The following is a 26,441-nucleotide window of genomic DNA, read 5'->3' as shown; positions in this document are numbered from 1 at the left end:
AGTACTTGAGTGAAAGATCAGACCTAGATAGATGTTCTATCTATCTTGCCTTCACTTCCTGAACCTGGAGGAAGCACAAAAATCCCATCAGACTCTTTTTAGTGGAGGAAGCTTGAGACAAAGGGTATGTCTACACTACTAGAGTAGTTCGATTTTACTTAAATCGAATATGTGGAATCGATATTACAAAGTCGAACATGTGTCTCCACACTAAGGACAGTAATTCGACTTTGTGAGTCCACACTAACGGGGCAAGCGTCGACATTGGAAGCGGTGCACTGTGGGCAGCTATCCCACAGTTCCCGCAGTCCCCACTGCCCATTGGAATTCTGGGTCGAACCCCCAATGCCTTCTGGGGAAAAAAATGTGTTGAGGGTGGTTTTGGGTAACTGTCGTCATCCAACTGTCACTCCCGCCCTCCCTCTCTGAAAGCGCCGGCGGGAAATCAGTTCGCGCACTTTTCTGGTCAGTGACAGCGCGGACGCCACAGCACTGCGAGCATGGAGCCCGCTGCGACCATCGCTGCAGTTATGGCCGTTGTCAACACCTCGCACCTTATCATCCACCTTTCCCAGAGGCAGATGCTGAGAAATCGGGCGAGGAGGCTACGGCAGCGCGGTGAGGACCTGAAGTCTGAGAGTGGCACAGACCTGTCACAAAGCACGGGACCCCGCGCCGAGGACATCATGGTGGCAATGGGTCATGCTTGATGTTGTGGAACGGCGATTCTGGGCCCGGGAAACAAGCACGGACTGGTGGGACCGCATAGTGCTGCAGGTCTGGGATGAATCCCAGTGGCTGCGAAACTTTCGCATGCATAAGGGAACTTTCCTTGAACTTTGTGAGTTGCTGTCCCCTGCCCTGAAGCGCAAGGACACCCGGATGCGAGCAGCCCTGACTGTCCAGAAGCGAGTGGCCATAGCCCTCTGGAAGCTTGCAACGCCGGACAGCTACCGGTCAGTCGCGAACCACTTTGGCGTGGGCAAATCTACTATGGGGGTTGTTGTGATGCAAGTAGCCAACGCAATCGTTGAGCTTCTGCTCTCAAAGGTAGTGACCCTGGGAAACGTGGAGGTCATCATAGATGGCTTCGCCGCGATGGGATCCCCAGACTGCGGTGGGGCTATAGATGGAACTCACATCCCTATCCTGGGACCGGACAACCAGGCCAGCCAGTACATTAACCGAAAGGGCTACTTTTCAATGGTGCTGCAAGCACTGGTGGACCATAGGGGACGTTTTACAAACATCAACGTCGGATGGCCGGGCAAGGTTCATGACGCTCGTGTTTTCAGGAACTCTGGTCTGTTTAGATGGCTGCAGGAAGGTATTTACTTCCCGGACCACAAAATAACTCTTGGGGATGTGGAGATGCCTATAGTCATCCTCGGGGACCCAGCCTACCCGCTAATGCCCTGGCTCATGAAGCCCTATACAGGCGCCCTGGACACTGAAAAAGAACTCTTCAACTACCGGCTGAGCAAGTGCAGAATGGTGACGGAGTGTGCTTTTGGACGTCTCAAGGGGAGATGGAGCACCTTACTGACTCACGCTGATCTCAGCGAAACCAATATCCCCATTGTTATTGCAGCTTGCTGTGTGCTCCACAATCTCTGTGAGAGCAAGGGGGAGACCTTTATGGCGGGGTGGGAGGTTGAGGCAAATAGCCTGGCTGCTGATTACGCCCAGCCAGACAGCCGGGCGATTAGAAAAGCCCAGCGGGACGCGCTGTGCATCCGGGAGGCTTTGAAAGCTAGGTTCCTGAGTGAGCAGGGTAACCTGTGACTATTAAGTTTGTTTACAGAGAAGCTGAACCTGCCCCCGTTTCTTTATACAGTAAATGTTCACTATCCTCTCCAGTTACATACCCCGTTCCCCCCCTTCCAACACACGTTTAAAAATAAAATCACTTCAAATTTGTTAATGAACACTGTTTTCTTTATTACTGTTTTCGCGGGAAAGTGTTGAACATGGGACGCAGACTGTGGTGAGGAGCGGGTGTACTGTAGTAATGCAAAGGACGCTTCTAAACTCCAGGAATGACCGGCTCCGCACTGGTGGACTGGTTGTTTCAACAGAGCCTGCCACCCCTCCTGTTCGGGACTGTGTGTGTGGGGGCTATGTGACTTTGTGGCAGGGGGAGGACGGTTACAGATCCCCTGCTGCGTGGCTCTGTGATCCAGGATAAGGACCGCTGCATAAGATCTCTAACCGCCCTCCCCCTCTACAAAGTCACATAGCCCCCCTCCCCCCCCCACAGAACATGAAAACCACCTCCCAGACTGACCAGGGTAACTAGTGACTGCAATGTGTGTGTGCCCTGCTGCTGAACCTGCCCCCGTGTCTGTACCCTGGTAAAGGTGACTGTCCTGTCCAATTACCAACCCCCTTCCCCCCCTTCAAACAGACTTTCCTCTAAAAGAACATGATGGAAACAGTAATTAACAGAAACGTATTTTTTATTAGCAACCACACATGAAACTGGGGGATGAAACTGGGACGGGGGCTTGGGTGAAGGGGGAAGGAAAGGACTTATCAGATTTTGGGGAATGAGAGCCTTCTGGTACTTGAGCAGTCTGCAGGGGTGGAGTGAGAGTTTTCACGGACTCTGCCGCCCCTCCTTCTTGGGACTTTGGGTGAGGGGGGTATGGGACTTTATGGCGGGGGAGGGCGGTTAGAGATAGACTGCAGCGGGGCTCTGTCCTCCTGCCTCCGGTCCTGCAGAACATCCACAAGGTGCTGGAGCGTGTAGGTTTGCTCCCTCAGTAGTCCAAGCAGCGTTTGAGTCGCCTGCTGGTCTTCCTGCCGCCACCTCTCCTCCCGTTCCATGTGTGATCGGTGCATTTGGGACAAGTTCTCCCTCCACTGGGTCTGCTGGGCTGCCTGGGCTCGGGAGCAGCCCATAAGTTCCGAGAACATGTCCTCCCGTGTCCTCTTCTTCCTACGCCTAATCTGCGCTAGCCTCTGGGAGTGTGATGCCAGGGTAGTTCGGGAGACAGTCGCAGCTGTGGGATGGGAAAAAGGGAGTGAATTCCTCAGAAAGATAAATTTTTGGTTGAACAAAGAACATAGTCTTTCTCTGTGAACAAGACCATGCACAGCACCTATCACATGTGCACTCAGGACAAGGTCGAATTTTCCTCCTTCGCATTCAGTGCCTGGGGTCTTGCAGTGCAGATCAGACAAGCGGGACAGGACAGCGGAATTTGGGTAACAGGCTGACGTGGTAAGCCGTAGACTTGTGGCTGCTTAAAACTTTAATAATAGCACTGGCCTCCTTTCACGTTCAAAGCAATGCCAGTCCCTGCTGCCAGCAATCCGGCAAGCATGAACTCTGCCCCTGTCCCACCCCCTCGCGGCTGTCCCAGGGAAAGATCCCTGTATGCTGCTCCTCTCCCGCCTCCACCGCGTGGCTCTAAGCCGCCGGTTACAGTTCTGTAAAGGAACAGGCAAGCAGTCCCAATACTAACATTCCCCTACCTAATTCAAAGCAGGTCACCATGAGCGACATCACTCTGATGAGGATTTCAGAGACGGAGAAAGAACGGATGCTTCGGGAAAGCCTGCAAAGACCAGGGCCGTATGCTGCCGTGCTCTGCAAGGCGATGATACCCGAGTACTTGATTGTCTCCTGGCGCGGAAACGTTTCCTACCGCGGAGGACCCAATAAGGCCGCTCTCCCCAGGAACCTGATGCAAAGGCTTTCCAATTACCTCCAGGAGAGCTTCGTGGAGATGTCCCAGGAGGATTTCTGCTCTATCCCCAGACATATAGACCGGATTTTACTGTAGCTGCACTGGCAGGGACTAAAGAGTAGAGCGCCTATGGCAAAACAATCATGCTAAACCGGACATTGTTAGATTTTTTTTTTTCAGTAGTTGCACTGTCAAGTACTGAAACGTTAAGCACCTAGGGCAAAGTAATCATGCAAAACCCATTGTTAATATTGTTAATATTCCTGTTCTGTTAAAAATAAATGTTTACATGTTTAAAACACTTACTGACTGATCCTTCCCCTGATTCTGTGTCCGGGTTATCGCCTGGGGATGGTTGGTAGAGGATCTCTGTAAGGGTGATGAAGAGATCCTGGCTGTCGGGGAAATCAGCGTTGTAAGCGCTGTCGACTGCCTCGTCCTCCTCATCTCCTTCCTCATCTTCCCCGTCCGCTAACATGTCCGAGGAAGCGGCCGTCGACAATATCCCATCGTCAGAGTCCACGGTCAGTGGTGGGGTAGTGGTGGCGGCCGCACCTAGGATGGAATGCAGTGCCTCGTAGAAACGGGATGTCTGGGGCTGGGATCCGGAGCGTCCGTTTGCCTCTTTGGTCTTCTGGTAGCCTTGTCTCAGCTCCTTGATTTTCACGCGGCACTGCGTTGCATCCCGGCTGTATCCTCTCTCTGCCATGGCTTTAGAGATCTTCTCGTAGATCTTTGCGTTCCGTCTTTTCGATCGCAGTTCGGAAAGCACGGACTCATCGCCCCACACAGCGATCAGATCCAAGACTTCCCGATCAGTCCATGCTGGGGCCCTCTTTCTATTCTGAGATTGCATGGCCATCTCTGCTGGAGAGCTCTGCATCGTTGCCAGTGCTGCTGAGCTCGCCACGATGTCCAAACAGGAAATGAGATTCAAACTGCCCAGACAGGAAAAGGAATTCAAATTTTCCCGGGGCTTTTCCTGTGTGGCTGGTCAGAGCATCTGAGCTCGGACTGCTGTCCAGAGCATCAACAGAGTGGTGCACTGTGGGATAGCTCCCGGAGCTATTACCGTCGATTTCCATCCACACCTAGCCTAATTCGACATGGCCATGTCGAATTTAGCGCTACTCCCCTCGTTGGGGAGGAGTACAGAAGTCGAATTTAAGAGACCTCTATGTCGAACTAAATAGCTTCGTGGTGTGGACGGGTGCAGAGTTAATTTAATGTAACGGTGCTAAATTCGACATAAACTCCTAGTGTAGACCAGGCCTTAGTTGGCACTCTTGTACTGAATGTCAAGGATAGTCTGTTACTCAAAAGACCTGAATACCAAAAGAGCCTGCTTGTGACATGGATCAAAGCAGAATGTAAAGGTCAGTGGGAAGAGCATGAAGCCCTGCCATTTAGGCCCAAGAGTCCAACTAAGTGTCAAGCTATCCTCCATTTCTCTGGATAGTCAAATTGAAAGTTAAATAGTGTTTCTCTGAATCTGCTGTGCAGCTGGGCAGAAAGAGAAGGCTCCATTTTGAATTATAACCCACTAGGAAAAATTCAGGTGCCCACTCAATAGTTATAATCATTGCAGGATAATACTTTTTCACAGAGCCCATAATTAAAATGGGGGACTCATTGTCACAAGACCTTGTTGAGGCCAAGAATTTAGTGATAACGCTCAATATTCTTGTTATCCATAGAAATGTCTTAAACCCTCTTGAATTTTCCTATGAAAATTTTTGGAAGGAATATTAAACCTCCTGCTTGAAGGCTTGAGCCAATCTCTGATGGAGGTTAGGATGACCCCTACTGTGAAGGACACCCCACCTCTGATACACTTTCTGAAGCATCTGGTACTGTCCACTGTGGGGAGACAGGATAGCATGGGCTATGCAATTTTGCTACTCAGACCTAGAGAAACTCCTTACCTTGCTGGTTCTGTCCAACCTGGACTTTCAGAATGAGGCCAGAGTCTGTACCCAAACCAGACATCCTTGCACCGCATAGCTTGAATACTGCCTGGATAATGTCTTCAGAGAGAAGCTGATCTGCTGCTGTTCAAGACATCTTGCTCCACAGTGGAAAACCTTTAACCAGGCTGACATAAAAAGCCGAATGAACGAAATGTTTCTATTTAGGCAGTTCAACAACACCTTTCTCCAGTGGCCGCTCCAATTGCAGTGATACTAGACAGTTTACTTTCCTGAAATAATTGGGTCTGTCTCTAAGCCTGATAAGGGTTTAGCTGGCAGTGATCTCTGCAAATCCTCCCTATTTACAAGACCACATTGTCTTTTCACATCCCACAGTGAGGGCAGTCAGGACCAAGGGTCAGAGCTGGGTCAAACCTGAGGCTGGGAGTAGCGGAGGAGTCCATAGGTTCCAGGCCAGGGTCAATACCAAGGTTCAGAGTCAGGTTTCAGGGGCTGGGTCAGGAGATGAAGTCCAAATCAAGCTGTGGTCAAAGCCAGGAGTTCAGGAGCAAGGAGCAGGAATAGTCGTGTCAGTTACAGGAGACCTGGGCTGGTGCCTGGACATTTCCTAAAATACCTCTTGAGTTTATATGGGCCAGGGAGCCAATCAGGAGCCATGAGGCTGCAGGCTGTCAGACTGCTGGAGGCTTCCCATGGTCTGTGTCCACAGCAGGTCATGGGCAAGTGGAGTGCAAGCTTGTGGCAGCATGGAGATGTCAGCTGCCTGGCAGCTCTGCAGGCCTGGGTTCTAGACTCATGGGGTCTTACACTCACCAGTCAGGAAACACCCCTACTTCTTGAGACCCTACTTCACTAGTGATTATATTGATGGGGTCTCCCTCTGAGCCTACCGCTACCTGCTCTGTTTATCGGTGAAAACTGCCTTTCTGGTAGTGTTTTGCCTTTCAGATAGGAGGGATTCATGCCCTCAAGGCAGGCCCCCCATATATGGTCTTTCACAAGGACAAGGACTCCCTCAGGCCTCACCCTAAGTTTTCTATGCAAGGCAGCTTCTGACTTCCTTGTCAATCTGTCGATTCACCTCCTGGTTTTCTTTCCTAACTCGCATTCTACGCCAGGTGAAATGAAACTTCACCTTAGATAGAACCAGGCCATTCAGGTACACACTTAGGTTCTTTATGGTGTTTGAAAGTTTTAAGAGATCCATATCATCCCTGAGACTAAGTGGGCCTTGGTCTATATCAGGACTTGTTACAATCTGGATATGAAAGATCCCCCTAGACTTTAGGGCTCAAATGGCCTCGGTGGCCGGCTTAGTTCACTTCCCAGTATCAGAGATAAGTAGAACAGCAACATGGAGCTTGAGCCACACATTTATCACTTGCTGTTCCTTGGTACGAGCTTCCAGGTCAGATGCTAGTTTGGGTAGGGCTATCCTACAATCACAGTTCACTTCTTAAAAAACTAGGCAATTAGTAGTCACCAAGAGTGGAATCTGTGTGGAGAACCACTTGAAATAAGACCAGATATGTAACCTATAACAGTTCTTTGCAATGTGTTGTCCACACAAACTTCTTGCTCAGATTTTTTCTAAACTACTTCTAGCAATTCAAAAGTCATAATCCTTTCCCTGAAACCTTGCTATGAAACATGTAAAATTCCTGTTAGAGCCAAGTGAACTATTCTTAACAAATAATGGACTCAAACAAAGTAAGTCCTATTATCTGCTTCCTAATTATCATTAGCAAATTTTGATTTTTATGAAGTTGCTGGATAGTCAAAACTGACTGCAGGCTTGTCTGCTCAGTGGGGTAATGCATACTATGGGACTGTGATTTCTAAAGCACACTAACATGTTGCATATTAATTGCTCTGTTTAGACCAGGGGTGGGCAAACTTTTTGCCCCGAGGGCCACATCTGGGTGTGGAAATTGTATGCAGGACCATGAATGTAGGGCTAGGGTAGAGAGTTGGGGTGTGGGAGGGAGTGCAGTGTGCAGGATGGGGCTCAGGGCAAGGGGTTGGGGTGCAGGAGGAGTGCGGGAGAGGGCTCAGGGCAGGGGGTTGGGGTGCAGGAGGGGGCTTAGGGCAGGAGGTTGGGGTGTGGGGTGTGGCAGGGGGTTGGGGTGAAGGAGGCGGTGTGGAGTACGGCAGGGGGCTCAGGGTAGGGGGTTGGGGTGCGGGCTCCGGCTTGGCGCCGCTTACCTCGAGCGGCTCTGGGCTAGCAGTGGCACGCAGTGGGGCTAAGGCAGGCTCACTGCCTGCCCTGGGCTCGTGCCGCTCCCGGAAGTGACCAGTATGTCCGGCAGTGGCTCCTGGGGGTTGGGTGTGGCAGGACAGGCAGCTCCAATGCGTGCTGCCCTCGCCTGTGGGTACCACCCCCAAAGCACCCATTTGCCGTGGTTCCCGTTCCCAGCCAATGTGAGCTGCGAGGGGCGGTGCCTGCAGGCGAGGGCAGCGTACGAAGCCTTCTGCCCCCCACCCCCAGGGGCTGCAGGGACGTGGTGCCGGATGCTTCTGGGAGCGGCACAGGGCCAGGGCAGGCAGGGAACCTGCCTTAGCCCCACTGCGCCACAGGGCTGGCAATGCCGCCGGCCAAATTGAAAGCCCTGATGGGCCGGATCCGGCCCGCGGGCCTTAGTTTGCCCTCCCCTGGTTTAGACGCTGCTGCTATGCTCTGAAGGTTTGCTCACATGCCTTAATGTAGTACTGTTTGGCAAAGGAAACATTTTTTCTAATTTACCTGAAAAGCTCTGCTCATAAAACAGTTTGTTTTTCATTGGTATTGTGGTTATCCGGTTTTTCAGGTGGGTGGATTGAGATACAAGAAGGTTGAGACTTCCTATGAAATTTTATAGTGACAGTTGGTTAGATGTGATTGAATCCAGGATCTTACTGTTTTAGTGTCCATTCGAGCCACTGCATTATTTTTGAATTACATTTGGTCTTTTTGACCCATGTTTCATTTGTACGTTGCTCATCTTGAGTCATTTTTCATTTTATATGTCTCTTCGCTGTTAGTTAGAAGATGGTATGACTTTCAATCTTTATAATGGACTCTGTAGGTTAGACTTCCATAAAAAGTGAAATGAATATAGTGTGCTTACATGAGACTGTATTCAGATGCGATCCATTGCTCGTTAGCTGTACAAACAGAATTCAGTGACCTTAAGATAAAAATCTAATGCATTTTTCTTAAAGGTATGCAGCCCCTCATGTATTCTGTTCAGGAGGCATTACATTCCAGGCCATGGTGGACTCGTGTTGGGACAGATATTTGTTACTATAAGTAAGTATGCCAACAAAAAACGGAGGTAAGCAAATCTGTGTTACGTTGAAGATTAGAACAAAATCTAATTTACATGACTAGAACAAGCACAAACATGAAATGTATTGTGGTAATTTACTTTTAATATTTCTATAGCAAAGCAATTGTGTGGTTGGCTTTTTTTTTTTTTTTTTAAGTTTTTCTTAGATGTTGACAAATGAATTTAGAAAATAAATTAAGTATTTTGTTAATGCTATGTTGATAAAATTTTCTGGGAAAATGTTGTATTAATTGAATAACTTGTGTATATAAATATTTAAGCATATTTGTATTAAGAATTTAACCTTAATACCTTTAATACCTCACATGTGGTATTGTTGACTTTCTTTTTGGGATCCTGTGATGGAACCTCTTTCTAGGTATTTACTCCTTGTTTATTGGCGAGATCTTGGAGCGTAAAACAGGAAAACTGCTTATCTTTACAAATGGCCCTGTCGTGGGAGGAGCTGTAGGGTCCCCACTTATCATCCCTTCGGTTCAATGGCTGTCTGTTTTGGTTCCCCCTCCCACCCTCACCCCATTAAAATTTCCCAGCATTTCTACTCGAGTGCGTTTCTACCTGTAGTAGCAGCAGTGTACACAGCAGCATACAAATGTTGTAACCATCAGATGATCTCTCACTTCTCAGAGCCAGGGGGTTTTCATATTATGTTCAGAAATGATAACCTCTGATGTAGTAAAAATATCTACAAATCTCTAACACTTTTATGTTGGTTTCACTTCACTTTTAGGAATCACTTTGCTAGAAGTTCAATTGCTGCTGGTGGTCAGAAAGGAAAATCCTATTACACAATTACATTCACAGTGAACTTCCCACACAAGGATGATGTCTGCTACTTTGCTTACCACTATCCATATACGTATTCGACTTTAAGGGTGAGAGAATCTTTGAACTTGATTACTTGGATGTCCATTTATATTACTGTATCTCTTTCCATGAGAAAATGCTGATTGCTTCCAAATATTAGTTCATAGATACGAAAAGGGTACATAAATGAAAGCATATATGTTGAAAAGAATAAAACACTCTCTCATCAAAAGTTCAAGTAAGAAAGGAATCAGTCTGTTACAATATATGTAATGAGTTTGCTTGTTCTTTAGAACAAAAAACTTCAAGAAATTTGACATGATCTTCATTTCCCCTATACAATATGTCTGATAATTATAGGAATTACAGCTATATCAGTAATTGACTTAGATGTTCCCTTCTCTCCCCTCCCTTCCCCCCAAAAAGCATTGAAAACACTGACAGCAGGAGAGTATGGATAAAAGCTGACAGCTGGATATAACTCCCCTGTAAAGTTGCCTAGAATGACATTGTTACCATGATCTAGATCTGTCTCCCATTGAAGTCTATTGAGAGTTTTTCCATGGACTTCAGTGGGAATTTGATGAGGTATACATGGCTAAGATGATAGTGTCAAATTTAGTCTAGGTTCTATCAGATCTTATCTGTCTACTTATACCTTGCTCATTATGGATGTATCTGAACTACTAAGATTAAGATTACGAAGTATTAAAAAGGAGACGTTTTCAGGATAATGAATTGAGTAAAATTGGGGTGTTGTGCGGTTTTGTTGATGTTTGTAAAGCAAAGTGAGCTGCTTAACTAGAATGTGCTGCATTGGTTATATTAACAAAAGCAGATCTGGGACTCAACATATAGAATAGATCAATATTGAATGAGGCTGATCATTTGGGACCATTCAGAAACCAAGTAGCTGCTCCTTGAGGGAGTATCATTTGGTTAAAAACAGAATAAAAGGGTGGTGCATAGAAGTAGAAAGTGCTCCAAAAAAAATTAAGACTCAAAACACTCTATACAAAAGAAAACATTAGTCAGCTTATAGATGTAGTGGAAACCTAAAAGGTATTTCATGGCCAAAGTAGTGATGGGAGAATTATCTTCTATACCTGGAACAATACAAATTAAATACTTAAATAAATCTTTATTTATCATATACAAAATTGCAAAGGACTTAAGTACCTTTTCATCATTTTGGGGATGAAGATGCATCTTCAGAAATTGGAATCCATGCACAACCCTCAGCAGATCTATTTTCGACAAGATACTCTGTGTGAGACCCTGTCTGGGAACAGCTGCCCTTTAGTCACTATCACAGCCATGCCGGAGTCGAATTACTATGAACATATCTGTCAGTTCAGTAAGTATAAATTCTCTCTGATCCACTTAAAATTATGTAATGTTACCTCTTTCTAAAAATGTTAATGCTTCATTTGTCTGCAATTCTTGGTGGGGTCCTTACTGTAAAAATAGCAAAACTCAGTTTTATATTCATGAGATTACCACTGGTTGGTCTGCTCACATTTATAATTTGCTTTTGTGTTTAAACAAACAAAACAACCCCACCTGATTCTTGAATTGTTAAAGATAAATTTTGGACCTGCATGTTTTCTAAACATGATTTTTCTTTCTAAAAAAAAAAGTACTGTCAACTGCCAAACAAGATTTATTCTTATGCTAAACTTTTTAAATGTTATTTCAAGACAGTCCCTAATTCCTCATTCTTTAGTGTTCTTCATGATCTCATAGCAATTCTTTTTAGTGCAAAAATGTATTTTCCATGGAGCCCATTTCATAAATCTCACATAAGGACTGGTGATTGTACCACCATATGGCCCCCAAAGCATCCCATTTTTTCCTGAATTTCTCTCCCTTATGAAGAGAGGAATTTCAATTGTATCATGTAACTTACCAATTATCAATTCTTTTAACAGATGGTCTTTATGTAGTTGTTTTTTCATGTTGCATTAAACTTAAAATCCATTGAGGCACTTGTGTAACAATCAATATTTATGATAAAATCCTGTCATAAAGAATCCCAAATTGATGCAAATGCACTTGTACAGTATTTTTCAATCACCATCCACCAACTCGAGCTATTTATTGTTTTCAAACTGTTTTAATTTACTTGTTTTACATCTTGCAATTTTTGTGAATGCTTCTTTTAGGGAATCGTCCTTACATTTTCTTATCTGCTCGTGTACATCCTGGAGAGACTAATGCAAGTTGGGTTATGAAGGGAACATTGGAATATCTTATGAGTAATAACCCCACTGCCCAGAGTTTACGAGAATCCTATATTTTTAAAATTGTCCCTATGCTCAACCCAGATGGTGTCATCAATGGGAAGTAAGTTAAACTCTGCTAACAAAAGTACAATTAATTAAAGATCTTTCTGTATCTTGTAATAAAAACAATGTCTAAGTCTTAAAATAAAAATGCAGTAGTTTTCCAGAATTAACACAGTCAGTATTTAGGCTCGATTTTTTTCATATTTGGATTTTTAGTCTTTTTCCAGTGGTTTGCTAGCTAACAAAACTACTATAAACAAATCTTACTGACAAAATATTTTCCCAATTTTCTTTAGTCAAACATATGTACTAGTAATTTTAAGAGCCTCTGTGATCCAGACTATGAAAAACTTCCTTTTATATACTGTCTGTTTTGAGATGGCACTTTTTTCTAAGAATTAACTGTGGCTTTAAGTCATAGCCCTGGGTACAAGCAGTAACATGGAATTTAATAGGGAGGCTTATGCCAGTGAGAGTGGAAGAGGAAGCGCAGCGTACATAGTGATGGGGCCATAGATTCATCCATCGATGTCATGTGTACCAGGTATGCGACAAATTCATTGGAATGTTAGAACACTACTGCAGCACAGTTCTTGGAATGGAGGGCTAGCAATGAAGTAATTAAAGTATGAGCCAAATATGTAGCATAGGTTAAGGTTTATATACTGTAATGAATCCAGATTTCTCACAAAGCTGTCTTCTAGTACTTTTTTGTTGGTGAAGAATCAGTAGTGTAAATGTATTCCTATACAAGAAGGTAATGCTGTCTCTCAGTGTTGATTTCTTTGAATTTTACTATTAAAATATTATGTTCTCAGGATAGTGTTTTTGTAAATTGCATTTATAAAAATAAGTACCTTCACAGAACTTGCTTTTGCAATATGGTTTTCCAGAACATATTTTATCATAGTTTTACATATACACATGTACCCCTCACAAATATCTCTTGGTAGAGCAATAGATAGGATGTGCTGTTTGTCTGCCCTAAATTCTCAACTTCTTTAAGTCCCCAGATTTCTGGTTTAAAGAACACCAAATTGACACAATTTTATATCTTGTTATTAACTAAGCCTAATAACTAAAATAAGGTTTATACAAAGATATTTCAAATAATTAAAAATAAAGGTCAAAATCCAACAAATTTTACACATTCTCATCCAAAATTAATAATCCTTACATCTAATGCAAGAAAAGAGGATGGTTTATAATCTCTCTCAGATAGAAGGGTGTTACTGAAGTCAATTCAATATTCAAACACTTTGTCAAAAAAAGGACTAAAGCAGGGGAAAAACAATTCCCAATTTAATTCACTAAGGCTTAACCACAAGGTTCCACACTGCCATTCTTTAATATTAGTATCGCCACCCAGTCCCCAAAGGGATGGTCACAGATGTTTCAATATCATTTTTTTTAATAAAGAATTCTAGGAGAAGCTCAACTTACTACATTCGGCTACCAAGAATTTAGGTGGAAATAGTTTTCTGAGGTTAAATCTATAACTTCTCTTTAATTAGTAAACATGACAGCAGGTGTGACTACTTGCTCAGAAAGTTTCTTAAAGGTGCTGATATGTGGCACATAAATAGCCCCTCTGGGCTTCAGAGCTGCTCAGTTGTCCCCCCTGCCCCCAGCCATACTTACTCACAGACACTCCAGCAATCACTCACTGGTTAAAAACTCATGCTAATGCATGAATGCCAAGGATATGTCTCTGCAGATTGAAAATCAAAAATCTAAAATAAAATACTTAAAATGTCTGTATGAACTTGTTAAACTTACAGTACTTCTTAAGTCTTTCTGAAACATTGCTTGCTGTAGACACTGATCTTCCTGGTTTCTGTTAGTCTTCTACTAGCTAGTTGGTCTCCTCAATGCTACCAGGCTTGCCTGTGACAGCTCTTGTATGTTGGCTGATGATGGGTTCCATATCCCTGTCAATTGTCAGTCAAAGCAGGGATGTAGACAAAAGCCTTGCTTGAAATTATGTGGCTTCTGGAGTTGTGATGGTGTATAAAGGATACATGAGTTCTCTTTGAAGCCACTGTTTTAAAGGTTCACAGCCATGCTTCTTTCTTGATCTGAATAAGATTCCATTGAAGTTACCAGGCTTCCCATCCAGTTAGATTTGATTTGATCATCTTAATGGAGATCGGGATCTTTCCACAAATTAGCAAATTGTATGAAGAATTCTAGAAGAATTCAACAGATTCAGCAAATCTATCACTGAACATCGCTGACAGTTGACTGTCTGTCTATTTAGCAGTTCCAAAATGTCAAATTGAGCAGACAAATTATGGTCACAAGATCATGAACTAGACAAAAATATTGAACAATAAAATCATTGACCATCTTACAAAAATTTAAATTTAAAAGGCTATTGATTTTTTTTAAATTAGAACTTATAAATTTGGAACTGAATCTGTTGACTTATCACACACATTCAAACATCCAGTTTTCACAAGAGATAATTTTACTTCCTCTAATCTCAGAGCAAGTAAGTATGCAAATATCTTTAAATAAAAATTTACTTCCCTTTAATTTTATCTGATCCAAGTAAAATATATTAGTAACCATTAAATTAACTCTTCTGCAAGAATAAAAAATGTTCTTAATACAAACTTGAATTTAAATTTCACTTGACCACACAAATTGAGTAGCTGTGTCACAGGCAAAACTTGAATTAGTGAGGTTAACTTTTAAAATAAAAGTGAGGTTATATTGTGAGACATACATTTCTTTATAAATTTGTCTTTCATAGCCATCGCTGTTCTTTAAGTGGGGAGGACTTGAACAGACAGTGGCAAAACCCAAACCCAGACCTTCATCCCACAATTTACCATGCCAAGGGCTTACTACAATATTTGGCTGTTATAAAACGTTTGCCTCTGGTGAGTATGTGTGTTTGCCCAAAATAGGCATTTCAAAATCATTTTAGCTTTTTGTATAGATACTGTCTCGCTCTCTGTAAAAGAAAACACATTTATAGGTCCTTGCAACTGCTTCACATGCTTACAAATGTGACTGGGAGGGTTCATCAGAAATTTCTGGAACTATTTCTAGTTGTATTGAACGAGAGCAATCACTTTGGTTAATGCTGCAAAAATATTTAGTTATAACACCCCAGTTTTGATTCTTGAGCCTTTCAGTACTGCATATCTAGCATTTGTTTGCAGGTGTTGTTGAGTTAGAGGATGGAAAAAAGCCTCATGTTCTGAACATCAGAGTGTCCCCCCCTGCTCCCCCCCCCCCCGTTAAGACAGTTGTAGTAACAAAAACAGTTGAATTCAGAAAGTTTTAGATATGCTGCGTTGCTAGATTTGAAATTTTCTTTGGAAATGGCTTAGTTTTATGAACTCAAACAGCAATTTGGAACATATGCAATATGCCTAAACTTCACGTTGGTACTTATGTTGTACGGTATATGTGCATAACTACATAAGCCCCCAATCCTGCCAAAATGTATGTATATTCTTAATATTGCACTTGAGTCATCACTTTGAAACCAATGAGATTGAGGTAGAGGTGTATGTGTAGCAAAGTCTTCCTTAGTTGTGTGGTTTCAGTCCATCAAAAATCTAGTGTGCATGCAGCTTTGAAAGGCTCATAACTCCATTTAACCATCTTATTTTTAGTAGAACACTCAAAGGTTCTATAGCAGGATTCTTTTTATGTCAATTTTTTTTAACCCCAGCCATTACAGCTGTAGACAAAGTTTAAAAAAAATGTTAAATAGGGTTGAAGAGTAGTTTGTTTCACTCTCCTCCTAGTAAAAAATGACTGCACAGATTGAGTAAAACATAAAAACATAAGAAAACCTTTGGCAAAGACCAGTTTCTGTCTGACTGATGAGTTTCAGGAAATTGAGTGAATGAGAACAGGAGTTTGAACAGGATACCACTCTGAAAGCTTAACTCTAGTTACTGGTTGTTGCTATTGCTTCTGCTGTGATAAAAATGTTAGTCATGCACTCTCATAGACTTTAAGCTCAGAAGGAACCATAATGATCTTCTAGTCTGACCTCCTGCGGGCCACAGAATCTCACTCACCCACTCCTGTAACAAACCTCTGACCTATGTCTGAGCTATTGAAGTCCTCAACTTGTGGTTTAAAGACTTCAAGACGCAGAGAATCTTTCAGCAAGTGACCCATGCCCCATGCTGCATAGGAAAGTGAAACCCCCCCCCCCGGGCCTCTGCCAATCTGCACTGGAGGAAAATTCCTTCCTGACCCCAGATATGGCGATCAGCTAAACCCTGAGCATGTGGGCAAGACTCACCAGCCAGACACCCAGGAAAGAATTCTCTGTAGTAACTCAGATCCCACCCTATCTAGTGTCCCATCACAGGCCATTGGGCATATTTACCGCTAATAGTCAAAGATCAATTAATTGCCAAAATTAGGCTATACCATCATACCATCCCTTCCATACACTTATCAAGCTTAGTCCTTGAAGCCAGATATGACTTTTGCCTCCACTGCTCCCCTTGGAATGATATTCCAGAACTTCACTCCTCTGATGGTTAGAAACCTTCATCTAATTTCAAGTCTAAACTTCCTGATGGCCAGTTTCAGTTTATTCTGAATTTGCTGAAAAAACAAACAAACTATGCTTTCTTCTTAATAAACAGGTTGATTGTATAATGTGCCTTTCATTTGCTAATGCTGGTGTTTTAGTATGTGTAAATGAATGCAATTAGGATGAGAGATGAGGAAATATATAAAACTTTAAATTATTTGATGCTGTAGCCTGTTTTAAAACATTGCTTTTATTTCTCCAATTTTTGTAGGTTTACTGTGATTATCATGGTCATTCTCGTAAAAAGAATGTATTCATGTATGGCTGCAGCATCAAAGAGACAGTGTGGCACACTAATGTTAGCGCTGCCTCTTGTGACCTGATTGAGGACCTTGGTTATAGGGTGAGTAAAAGTTAAATCTTCAAGTAAGTTGTCAAAGTGTAATTATATCTTGATTTCCTCATGTTGTTACTTCCCACCCCCCAAGTAAGAACAATGTTAATCTGGTGTAAAATGAAAAGGTGCCTATGTACTTATGCTTTGTCAAAGTATTCATTCGCAATAATAAGTGGTGTTTGCTTGTCCCTAGGCTATGTCATTCTCTAGGTACAGGAGATGGTGTGGGGCATCTGCAACATACGACAATTTATGCTTTGGGATTTGTGCAGTAAGACACCTACAGGTGCACAGATAAGTGTTACTGAGTAATATAATTTACTCATAATGCTGGCTCTAAACTGGAAAGTAACGTTTGATTGCTTTAACTTTTCTCTCTCTGAAAAGCGCCATGGGCAACTTTGTTTCCTTGTTTATGCTGTTTTCAAACCTGAGCGACGGTGTCATTGTATAGAGTATGATTACAGTCTCCCTGTGCAATTTGCATGCAGAGTATAAAAACAATTCCCTGACTTCCATAATATGTAACAGACTATTTTTTCAGACATTTTTCAAATAACTTCCACAACTTTGTGTACACACCATGCTGCTTTACAACATCTATGCCCACTTAAAACTATCACTATTTTTATGTTTGTGAATGTTCTTGAACATTTAATAGAATAATAGTACTCAAATATCAAAGAACAGGTATATCATTTGTTTACCTTTTTAAAAAAGTCAGTTATAGTATAGATATAATTACCTCAGTATTCGTAGCATTGCATATGCTTCCCTACTTTCTCATATACACAGAATACCTCAGAAATACTACACATACTAAGAAACATTATTTAATTGGTTTCATTATCTAAGACAATTTGGAAGTGTAAGGGTGACTGCTGTAGTGGGGGGAGGGGAAGTAAACTTCTGAAAACAGAAAAGCATTCTGGAATCTAGGAAGGTATTTCAACAAAGTAATCAGTAATGTTGTGATACTTAACCTGTAAAGTAGAGCTGTGTATGGTTCTAACAGAGTCCAGGAGTCTAATTATAGCTCTTCTTTCTCTGCCTAGCTTCATGCAAAGTTAATAGAGTGCCAGTCAGAGGAATACTCTTTATATGTCAGACATTGCCAAACAGTTGGATTAGATCACTGTCATGTAGCCAGGAAGGGGAAACAAAGAAAAACACCCTGTTCCCTCTGAGAAGGAGGGATGTAGACAAGAGAGTCAGTGGTCATAAAATAACAAATCATTCATTTGACACAGCTGATTGTTTGTTTTATCTTTATTCTTCTAATTAAACAAGACAAAATATTTGTCTATATTTCATTAAACAAAAATGAAAAGTAGAAGTAATTCAGCTTTTCAAAACAACATTATTATTAACTGGGCTAACAAACTAAGCAATATTTTAGTAGATTTTTTTGAAAAATGTTAAACTATGAACAGAATTATGAACACTTCCATATTTTAGTATAGCAAACACTTTTGTCATACTCTTTATTTATTCACTTCATTGATGGATTTAGATCAGTTATTACAGGCAAGGCTAGTAGCATTGCCTATTATTAAGGCTGCTGAACACTTCCCATTGTTAGATCCTGTTTTCACTTGCTTACAAAACTTTACCCATTCCATCTGAAATTTTCCATGAGGATCTCCTGCCTCATCTTAATTATTTTGGAAAATTTCAAACTAAAGAGTTGAGCTATTTTTGATAATGAAGCTAGGGAAAATACATTCTGCTCATATTAAATTTGCGAACTTTTTTTTTTCTTTTTTCTTAGAAACTCCCATGCAGGAGCAGAGTCGTGAAATTAGTCAGGGGATGGCCTTTGTGTCAAGGATGTGACTTTTTCTGATCCCCCTGAAAATCTGCCCAAGTTATAAACCTCTGAAAGAGTGCAATTTGCACATGCTTAACAAAGATTTGCTAGAGCTTCACAACTAAATTCCCAGAAGATTCCATGAGCACTAAGCATGTTCCAGTCTGGGGCTGTGAGGAGATTAGCAGAACTGTCTCTGTAATTGTGACTCTGGGTTGCTGCAGCCTGTGCCAGGTCCAGACCCTGGAACAGAAAGCAGGGAAACTCTCTGGCTCTGTGCCCCTCCTGCTGACACCTAGGTAGCGTGGAAGAGGCACCTGATCTGAATGCAGAGGGAGCAAGAGCTAGACCTGGTGGGAGATTGGAAAGGGGAGGGAATAGATTCGAATAAGGAGTCTGGGGAAGGGTGGGGGTTGGGACTGGAGGCTGGCAGGGTTAGGATATGAGGGGAAAACTAGGAGTTGGGGTGGAGGGAGTCTACAGTTGGCTGGGTAACAAGAATCTGACTGGGAGCTGGGTGAGAGAGACTGGAACTAGGAGCCAGTGGATTGGAGGAGACTGAGACCAAACTAGGAGCCAGGGGGAATACTGGCACTGTCTGGGCAAGGAGACTGGGAACACTGAATAGTTGTTCATTACATGAGCACCATTCATCTTGTGCACTGAAAGAGGCAGAGGTCCTGTGGAAAAAGTAGTATATGATCATGTAATTAGACTGTTTCATACTGCATGCTCACGAGGGGGCTGTATTAAGGTTGCATGGGTAGCCTTAATTCTGGAAATTCCTAACTTTTGAGTGTTGAATTTGCAGCCATAATGTTCTTTTAATGTAATTTTTGCTGTGTAATATTTCCCAGTGAATTTGGTGTATAAATCTATTTGATAAGGATTTTTAAATTAAGAGTTCAAAATAACTTTTTTTGCATGGTCACAATGACTATAAAATAATCTTTCCTGAAAATAAGCTTCTTATTGTGTAGTTTTACTGCCACCTTGTGGCAATCACAAATATATACAGGCTTTTTTCTTTTTTACTTTGAGGATGATTTTTTTTTTTTTTTTTTTAAAGGAGGCCCAATATCTGCACCTGTTTGCATACCTACTGTTTTCTTCACAGTTGTGCTCACCGATCAGGTGATTGCACTTGTTAGATTCATAACTAGCCATTTACATGTACAAACAGTTATGCATGCTTTTTGGTGCTCAGACGTTTAAAAAAAAAAAAAATCCAAATGCTACTGGATTGTTTCCCTTACAATTTCTTAGCTGTCTGATTATTTACAATTTCATTATCCGCCTCAGTCACTTAAATCTTGTGAATCACTATGAAATTTCAGATACTTGCACCAGTTTTAGTAACAATGTAAGTATTGTTATAGACTCATACACGTAAGAGCTTTGCTGAATCAATGTCAGAAATACTATATAGTATTTTAAAATACAGAACTTCCTATACATTAGACTATTGAAACTGAATATTAATCTAAATTACATTTCCCTTTTGCACTTCACTCAGCTGCAACAATAAAAACAAATTAGTCATGCATATAGTCAAATCTTTTCTACTAGACACTTCATGTTCTATTTTTTTATGCACTTGACTCTCACACTATTTTAATAACTGGGTTGCAAACGCTACCAGGGAATTTTTGAAGATGGGGGAAGAATGAATCGGTTGGGTTCTTGGCTTTTTTTAAATAATGAAAACATTACTTTGGATGGATTTTTAAAATCTTACTTTTTTTTTTTTTTTTTAAACTGAAATTTGAGATCTGAACTGTCTGATTAATATACTGTGGTTTCACATTTTCGTAAAAATAAATTGAATCTTTTTCAAATTACTATCCTATAGACTCTTCCTAAGATTCTCAGTCACATTGCCCCAACATTCAGCATGAGCAGCTGCAGTTTTGTAGTGGAAAAGTCCAAGGAATCGACAGCACGTGTAGTTGTCTGGAGAGAGATAGGAGTACAAAGGAGTTACACAATGGAGAGCACGTTATGCGGCTGTGATCAGGGCAAATATAAGGTAAAGAAACTAGATGAAGTGAAAGCCTATGTGTGGATTGAGTTTACCATTTACATTGATATCACTTTCCAAAACCCAGCTTGTCTGTTTTTAAAAAAGGTGCGTGAACATCCTGTTATAGGGCTTTTTACATTATATTGTGCAAAACAGTCTATTTCAATATAATGTAGATTCCTTCATTATTCGTTTGGATCTGTCATTCTAAAAATGTAATGTGCATGTTCTGTTGATTGTCCATATTAACAAGACTATTAATAATCAATTACCAGTACATTGAACTATTTTAATAGAGACTTCTTGGATACATGACCATTAGCCAGCTTTTGCAATGGGGGGAGCTCTCCTCTTGGTACAATCTGGACTTATCCACCAGACATTAGGTAATGTTGCCTCCAGAACTCTCCCCCATGGCAGCAGAAGGAGGCAGATAAAGCCAAATATTTTCATGCTATTTTAGCAGCTTGCTGTTCAGCAGTGAATAAAATTCGCCTCCTTTCCTGCCTCCCTCCCCCAGCACTGTGTTTCCAGTGCAGCGCAAGCCTATTGCCCTATGCCTTTTTTTTTTTTGCGCAGCAGTTACCCAACAACCAACAGTTTAAATATTGCTAAAAAGTACAACCAGTTGAAAAGAGTGGATGACCTGAAGCCTCCTTCATCTTCTTTCCGTTCCCACAGTGCCTCAAACATTGCTTCAGGCTGAAGCAGAGAGGCAAGCTGAAGCAGGCTTAGAAAGTAAATGACCCCTGAATGCCAAAACATCCCACACAGTAGCTTCTCCTTTTTGCAAGCAGACCTCAGCCATGTTGAACAGGTGGACCAGAAGGCTGCAAACCAGGAAGACAGTAGACAGTGAGGTATAATTATCCTATTCCAGCACGCCAAACCAGGCTCTCTTGGCCTATTGACAAAGCACACACCTCAGCAGGCTTCTCAGTAGGCCCATGTAGAGTACATTAATTCCTACTTCGTACTAGGTACACAAGTGTCCCTATGATAGGTTGGTTCCAAAATATTTCCTGACCACCTTCTGTGGTCATGAGATGGGGATGCTTTTAGGGTTCCTATCGATAATAGTGCATCCAGGAGTCCCACAAACCAAAAATCTTCAGAATACTTTTTAGATAAATAAGGTAAAGTATGGGATGCCAAACTGAAATTTAAGTAAATTAACTTCCAAAGGCCTCAGATCAGTCCTCAGGTAAAAAAAGAGTAGAAATCAAATGGAAAATCTATCCAGTTGAGTCATACTGAGAAATCAGTTATCCAGAAAGGAAAACCCCTTCATGCTTATTACAAACCAACCAAGAAAATCAAATCCCTGCACAATAATCTTTTCTTTGGAGTCAGTGCAATGAGCGAGATTTCCATCTTCCTATGAAGGCAAAGAGGACATCTGGGATGCCTGGCCTCTAGAAATGCCGACACACTTGTTATGAGAAGGAAATAATGAGATTCATCTGGCAGCTTAAGATCAATTGATAGAACAAGAAAGAGGCAAAAGTCTTCCAAGAAAAAGTACAGAAAGAGTGTGTTCCTCATCTAACTTGTCTTCTACTGAGAAATGAGTGATGTCAGGATTTCAGATGAATGAAGTAATGGTAGAAACATAAAAAAATCTCCAAATGTATCCCATTCAGTGCTGAAAAAGGAAATTATCTTCCTAAAAAGAGGAAAGATCTTGACAGCTCAGACCAAAAGGCAGACACATTCCCTCAAATATCTGAACAGTATGATCTTCCCCCTCTCATAACTTTAGAAGCATCACCAAATTCAAATGTGAGTATCTATCAAAGCTTAAAGAGACGCATTCAAAAATTCTATCCTGTGTTGAGGGAAAAGATGGAGTATCCTTGCCAGAGATGATGCAGAAGTAGCCTCCCTTCTAAAGAAGATGGGTATCCCATCAAAATATGAATTTTTACTCTGAAACCCCACTGATAGGAAGGTGGAATCCTCAGTCAGGAAGGAAGTCAAGTCCATTTTATTTGAAGCTTTCTTATCTGAAGTTGAAATAATGCATGAGAGAAGTGTGTCTGGACACAACCTTGTTTTAGCGGATTCAGTGAATTCTCTACAGTGTGTAGCTAGATCCTTGGTCACAGCTATTGCTAGAGTTATCTGGGCATGGAAAATGAATACCCAGACAAAACAACTAATGACCATGTCTGAATGCTCTGGATGAAAGCTATTCAAAGAGCCACTGTATAAGATGGTTATTTAAGCAATAGCAAGAGGGAAAACTACCTACCGTCAGTAACTTCAAGACATTCTAAAAAGGTAATGTAATCTGAACTACAGACACTGCTCCTTTTCATACTGGCAAATACAATTGACAGATCATAAACACTTTCTCAGGAATATGGCTTCACTATTATTGGTAGAAAATTCTTAAGGTCTGGGAGTCATGATACCGACTCAGAAAAGGGAAGGCTTTTAAAGAAGAAGCAAAGATTCTTTGAACAATAGAAGTACTTCTATATGAATGGCACCCAAGTTAAGCTCTTGAAGATGCTCATATCTTACAGCCTATTCTGACTAAGGTTCTGAGAACAGTGGGGGTGGGAGGGAGAGCACATGACTAGAAATACTACCTCACTGGTCCAGGAGCCCCTTGTTTTCCGGTATTTGACATGGCAATGGAACCCCTGGTGAACGAACCATTATAGGAAGACTCTTCTCTGCCAAAGGCAATCATTTTCCTGGCCCCTGGTATCTTGAAACCAGTTGCCTGAAATCTGAGTGCCAACAACGAAGTAAAAAGGGTTATTCATCCAAAGCAGTCTCCACCTTAGTTATAGCAAAGAAAAATTCATGCAGCACGTTAAATGCCACATCTGAAAGAAAAAATAATATACATTTGTAAAGAACGGAATATAGTATGAGACTTCATCTAGCCCAAATTCTACACATCCAAAATTACCTCCAGACAGCTGAGCCTGGGTTTGAAAAGAAACTCGATAATGATTATAAGAATTATATGTAATAGCAATTGCAAAAATTCAAAGGATCAGATTGCAGAACAGACATTTATTTTCCCTGCATCCTTAATTAAACTAAACCGTACCTTGCTCCATCAACATCCATGTGAAACAATCTTTGCTGACTGAAGCGGACTTTTGAGCCCATCACTTCCTAGAAATCAAGAGAGTATTCACTGTAGCAATAACTTTGGACTGAAAAATTTCAGTTTGGCAACTGTGCAATACTGCTCTATGAAAGAGTTAAGTATGATAGTTTCTATTCATTCTTATTCATGAATTATTAAAATGAATTATTTATTCATTCATTCTTGGTAAGAAATAATTTTGCAAATTAGTTTTTTAAACAAATTGGTGTATTTTACTGAATTTTATCCACCCGGAATATACTCATTTTTTTTTTCATTCTGACAGAACTTCCTGAAGAAAATTCTTTTAGATTAAAATTTAAATACTGTAAATTCAGTTTCTGTGAAAAATGACTTAATATTCAACTGTTCTTCCTTTCCATTAATGAATTACAGAAGACGGATAAACTGTGATTTAAGAATCTATGATCTCTCTTCAGTGCTACGTGTGTAACCCCCATTTGCATCGATGGGAATTAAGCTCCGGCACAGAGAGCAGAATATACCTCTGAGATACTGAAGTCTTCTAGAAATGGCCATTCTATCCAAGATGAAAATTAACCTTTGAGTTTTGTAAATTCCTGCTTTCTAAGCATTTATGTAAAAATTCTTGTCTGCATTTCACAGCTAATTTGGAGCAAACTATTGTAAAATATAACAAAATACTGGAATGTGGTTATAAGCTAATAGAGTGTGTCTGTATTTTACTTCATGCATAGGGGTTACAGATAGGGACACGAGAACTGGAAGAGATGGGAGCCAAATTCTGTGTTGCCTTACTGCGTTTGAAAAGACTGACCTCTCCACTGGAATTCAATCTGCCTTCTAGCCTCCTTGACATTGAAAATGAGTTGATTGAATCAAGCTGTAAAGTAACAAGGTAAAACAAATTAATTGCATTTGTCTTTCCAAAGACATAAATTATCCATACAGTGTCTAAAACATTAAAAAATCAGTCAAAAGCTTACACAAATGAAGGTTTTAAAATGTTTAGCATGTGTCCTATTGTCACAAGTGTCATGTACGTTATTAAATGTTGAAAGGTTTTATTATTTCATATTGTAAAAAAAAGAAAAAGGTTTGACTACATTTGAAGCAAACTGGAATATCAGATAGCTTGAGAGAACAAAAAACCAAATTGGTAATTATGGGCCAGATTTGTTAGTGTAAACGTGTACAGCTCCATTGACTTCTGTGCCAGTTTACCCCAGTGGATGATTTGGTTCCATAATTCTAATTCACCTAGGGACTGTATGCTTCAGTCATTGTTTACTATCAATAAAAGGTCTGTGTGGAAGTGTTAATGGATAAAACCCATGGATGTTTCTACAGTTCAGTGGAGGCACTATAATTGATATTTTATTGAAGTGAATTAGTATGGGGGAAGTTAACTTCACAATTCTGCTGTTTTGTGTTTTGACACTAGACAAGGTGCCACAAGTACTCCTGTTCTTTTTATCTAAGGTTGTGTTGCCAGAATGGTATTACAATGGCTTAAATTGAGCTGGTTTCTCTTTGCAAGAGAAAAAGACACACGCTTTCAGTTTTAAACAAAAATATTGCAGAGTACAGCAAAAATATGGCAAAAACCTATAGAAACTTGATCTGCGCCTCTCCCTCCCCAATGATTTCCCCCCCGTCCCTGGTATTGGGACAGTCACTTGAAGAATCCTGTTGGATATATTTCAGTAAGAGGCTTTTAGTTTTCTGTAAGCAAACTGTCATAGTAACAGGTTCTGTGCCTGACAATCTCTGTAGGGGGAAGGTGCAGTTCTTCCATCCCTTAATGAGGGCACACAGGGTGAGATGCTATTCTGACCTTGCTAACGGACTTAGCAAATGCCCATTGACTATGCTCATTATAAATAAAGACTAGCTTTTAAATTCTTTCTTCCTCCTGTCCCCAGTTGTAGCATGGATTACTAGAGACAAACTAGTTTTGGAGGTTGTCTAATGAATTTAAGAAAAGTCTGGAGTTTGATTAGTTTCATTTCTTTTTATTTGAAAATGTCTGTCTTCCCCTCCTCTTATCTTCCCATAATTCAGAAACCACTAAATGGAGTTTCCTCAAACTTTCTATTCTTAGCGTCAGCTCAAAGGAAAATATTTTGGAAAGCTTTATCCCAAACAATACTCTTTCATGAAAACAGATTATAATAGAAATATATTAACATTAATTACAGCTTTTGTGAAAGCTGTAACTGCTACTTACCTAGTGGTTTTTATTCAAGGGTCTCAAAGTGCTTTACAGTTTGTTAAATCCTGCAATATCCCGGTGAGCTAGGGACATGTTTTATAATTACAACCATTTTACAGATGGGTAAACTGAAACATAGGGGTTAAGTGATATCTTACCCACAGTTGCACAGGAAATCCGTGGAAGAGGTTTTCATATGGAAGTATGTGGCGTTTAGTTCATGTATATAAAACTTCTATTGTTTTACTCTGTTTAAAAATGTAGTTTTGTTTGAATATAATCAGTACTTACACAATCCTAAAGTAACAATAATCTTATAACCAGTTTAAATCACTG

At 41.1% G+C, this 26,441-nt stretch overlaps 1 protein-coding gene across 4 annotated transcripts in view; it reads left to right on the top strand.

Moving 5' to 3' along the window:
• AGTPBP1 (ATP/GTP binding protein 1) overlaps nt 1-26,441 on the top strand; it is a 128,224-nt gene that overhangs the window by 70,850 nt on the left and 30,933 nt on the right. For all 4 annotated transcript variants that reach the window (XM_026652394.2, XM_026652392.2, XM_029911709.1 and 1 more), the window contains 8 exons: nt 8,828-8,915; nt 9,686-9,830; nt 10,966-11,119; nt 11,928-12,108; nt 14,809-14,938; nt 16,838-16,969; nt 20,626-20,802; nt 24,628-24,788. In XM_026652394.2, the coding sequence (XP_026508179.1) occupies nt 8,828-8,915; nt 9,686-9,830; nt 10,966-11,119; nt 11,928-12,108; nt 14,809-14,938; nt 16,838-16,969; nt 20,626-20,802; nt 24,628-24,788 (1,168 nt within the window). The remainder of the gene's footprint in view (nt 1-8,827; nt 8,916-9,685; nt 9,831-10,965; nt 11,120-11,927; nt 12,109-14,808; nt 14,939-16,837; nt 16,970-20,625; nt 20,803-24,627; nt 24,789-26,441) is intronic.

This window comes from Terrapene carolina, unplaced genomic scaffold (assembly GCF_002925995.2).
Source record: "Terrapene carolina triunguis isolate 2854851 unplaced genomic scaffold, T_m_triunguis-2.0 Scaffold113, whole genome shotgun sequence".
NCBI lineage: Eukaryota > Metazoa > Chordata > Testudines > Emydidae > Terrapene > Terrapene triunguis.
The sequence above is the reverse complement of the archived record's forward strand: the minus strand, read 5'-3'. Positions and strand labels throughout refer to the sequence as shown.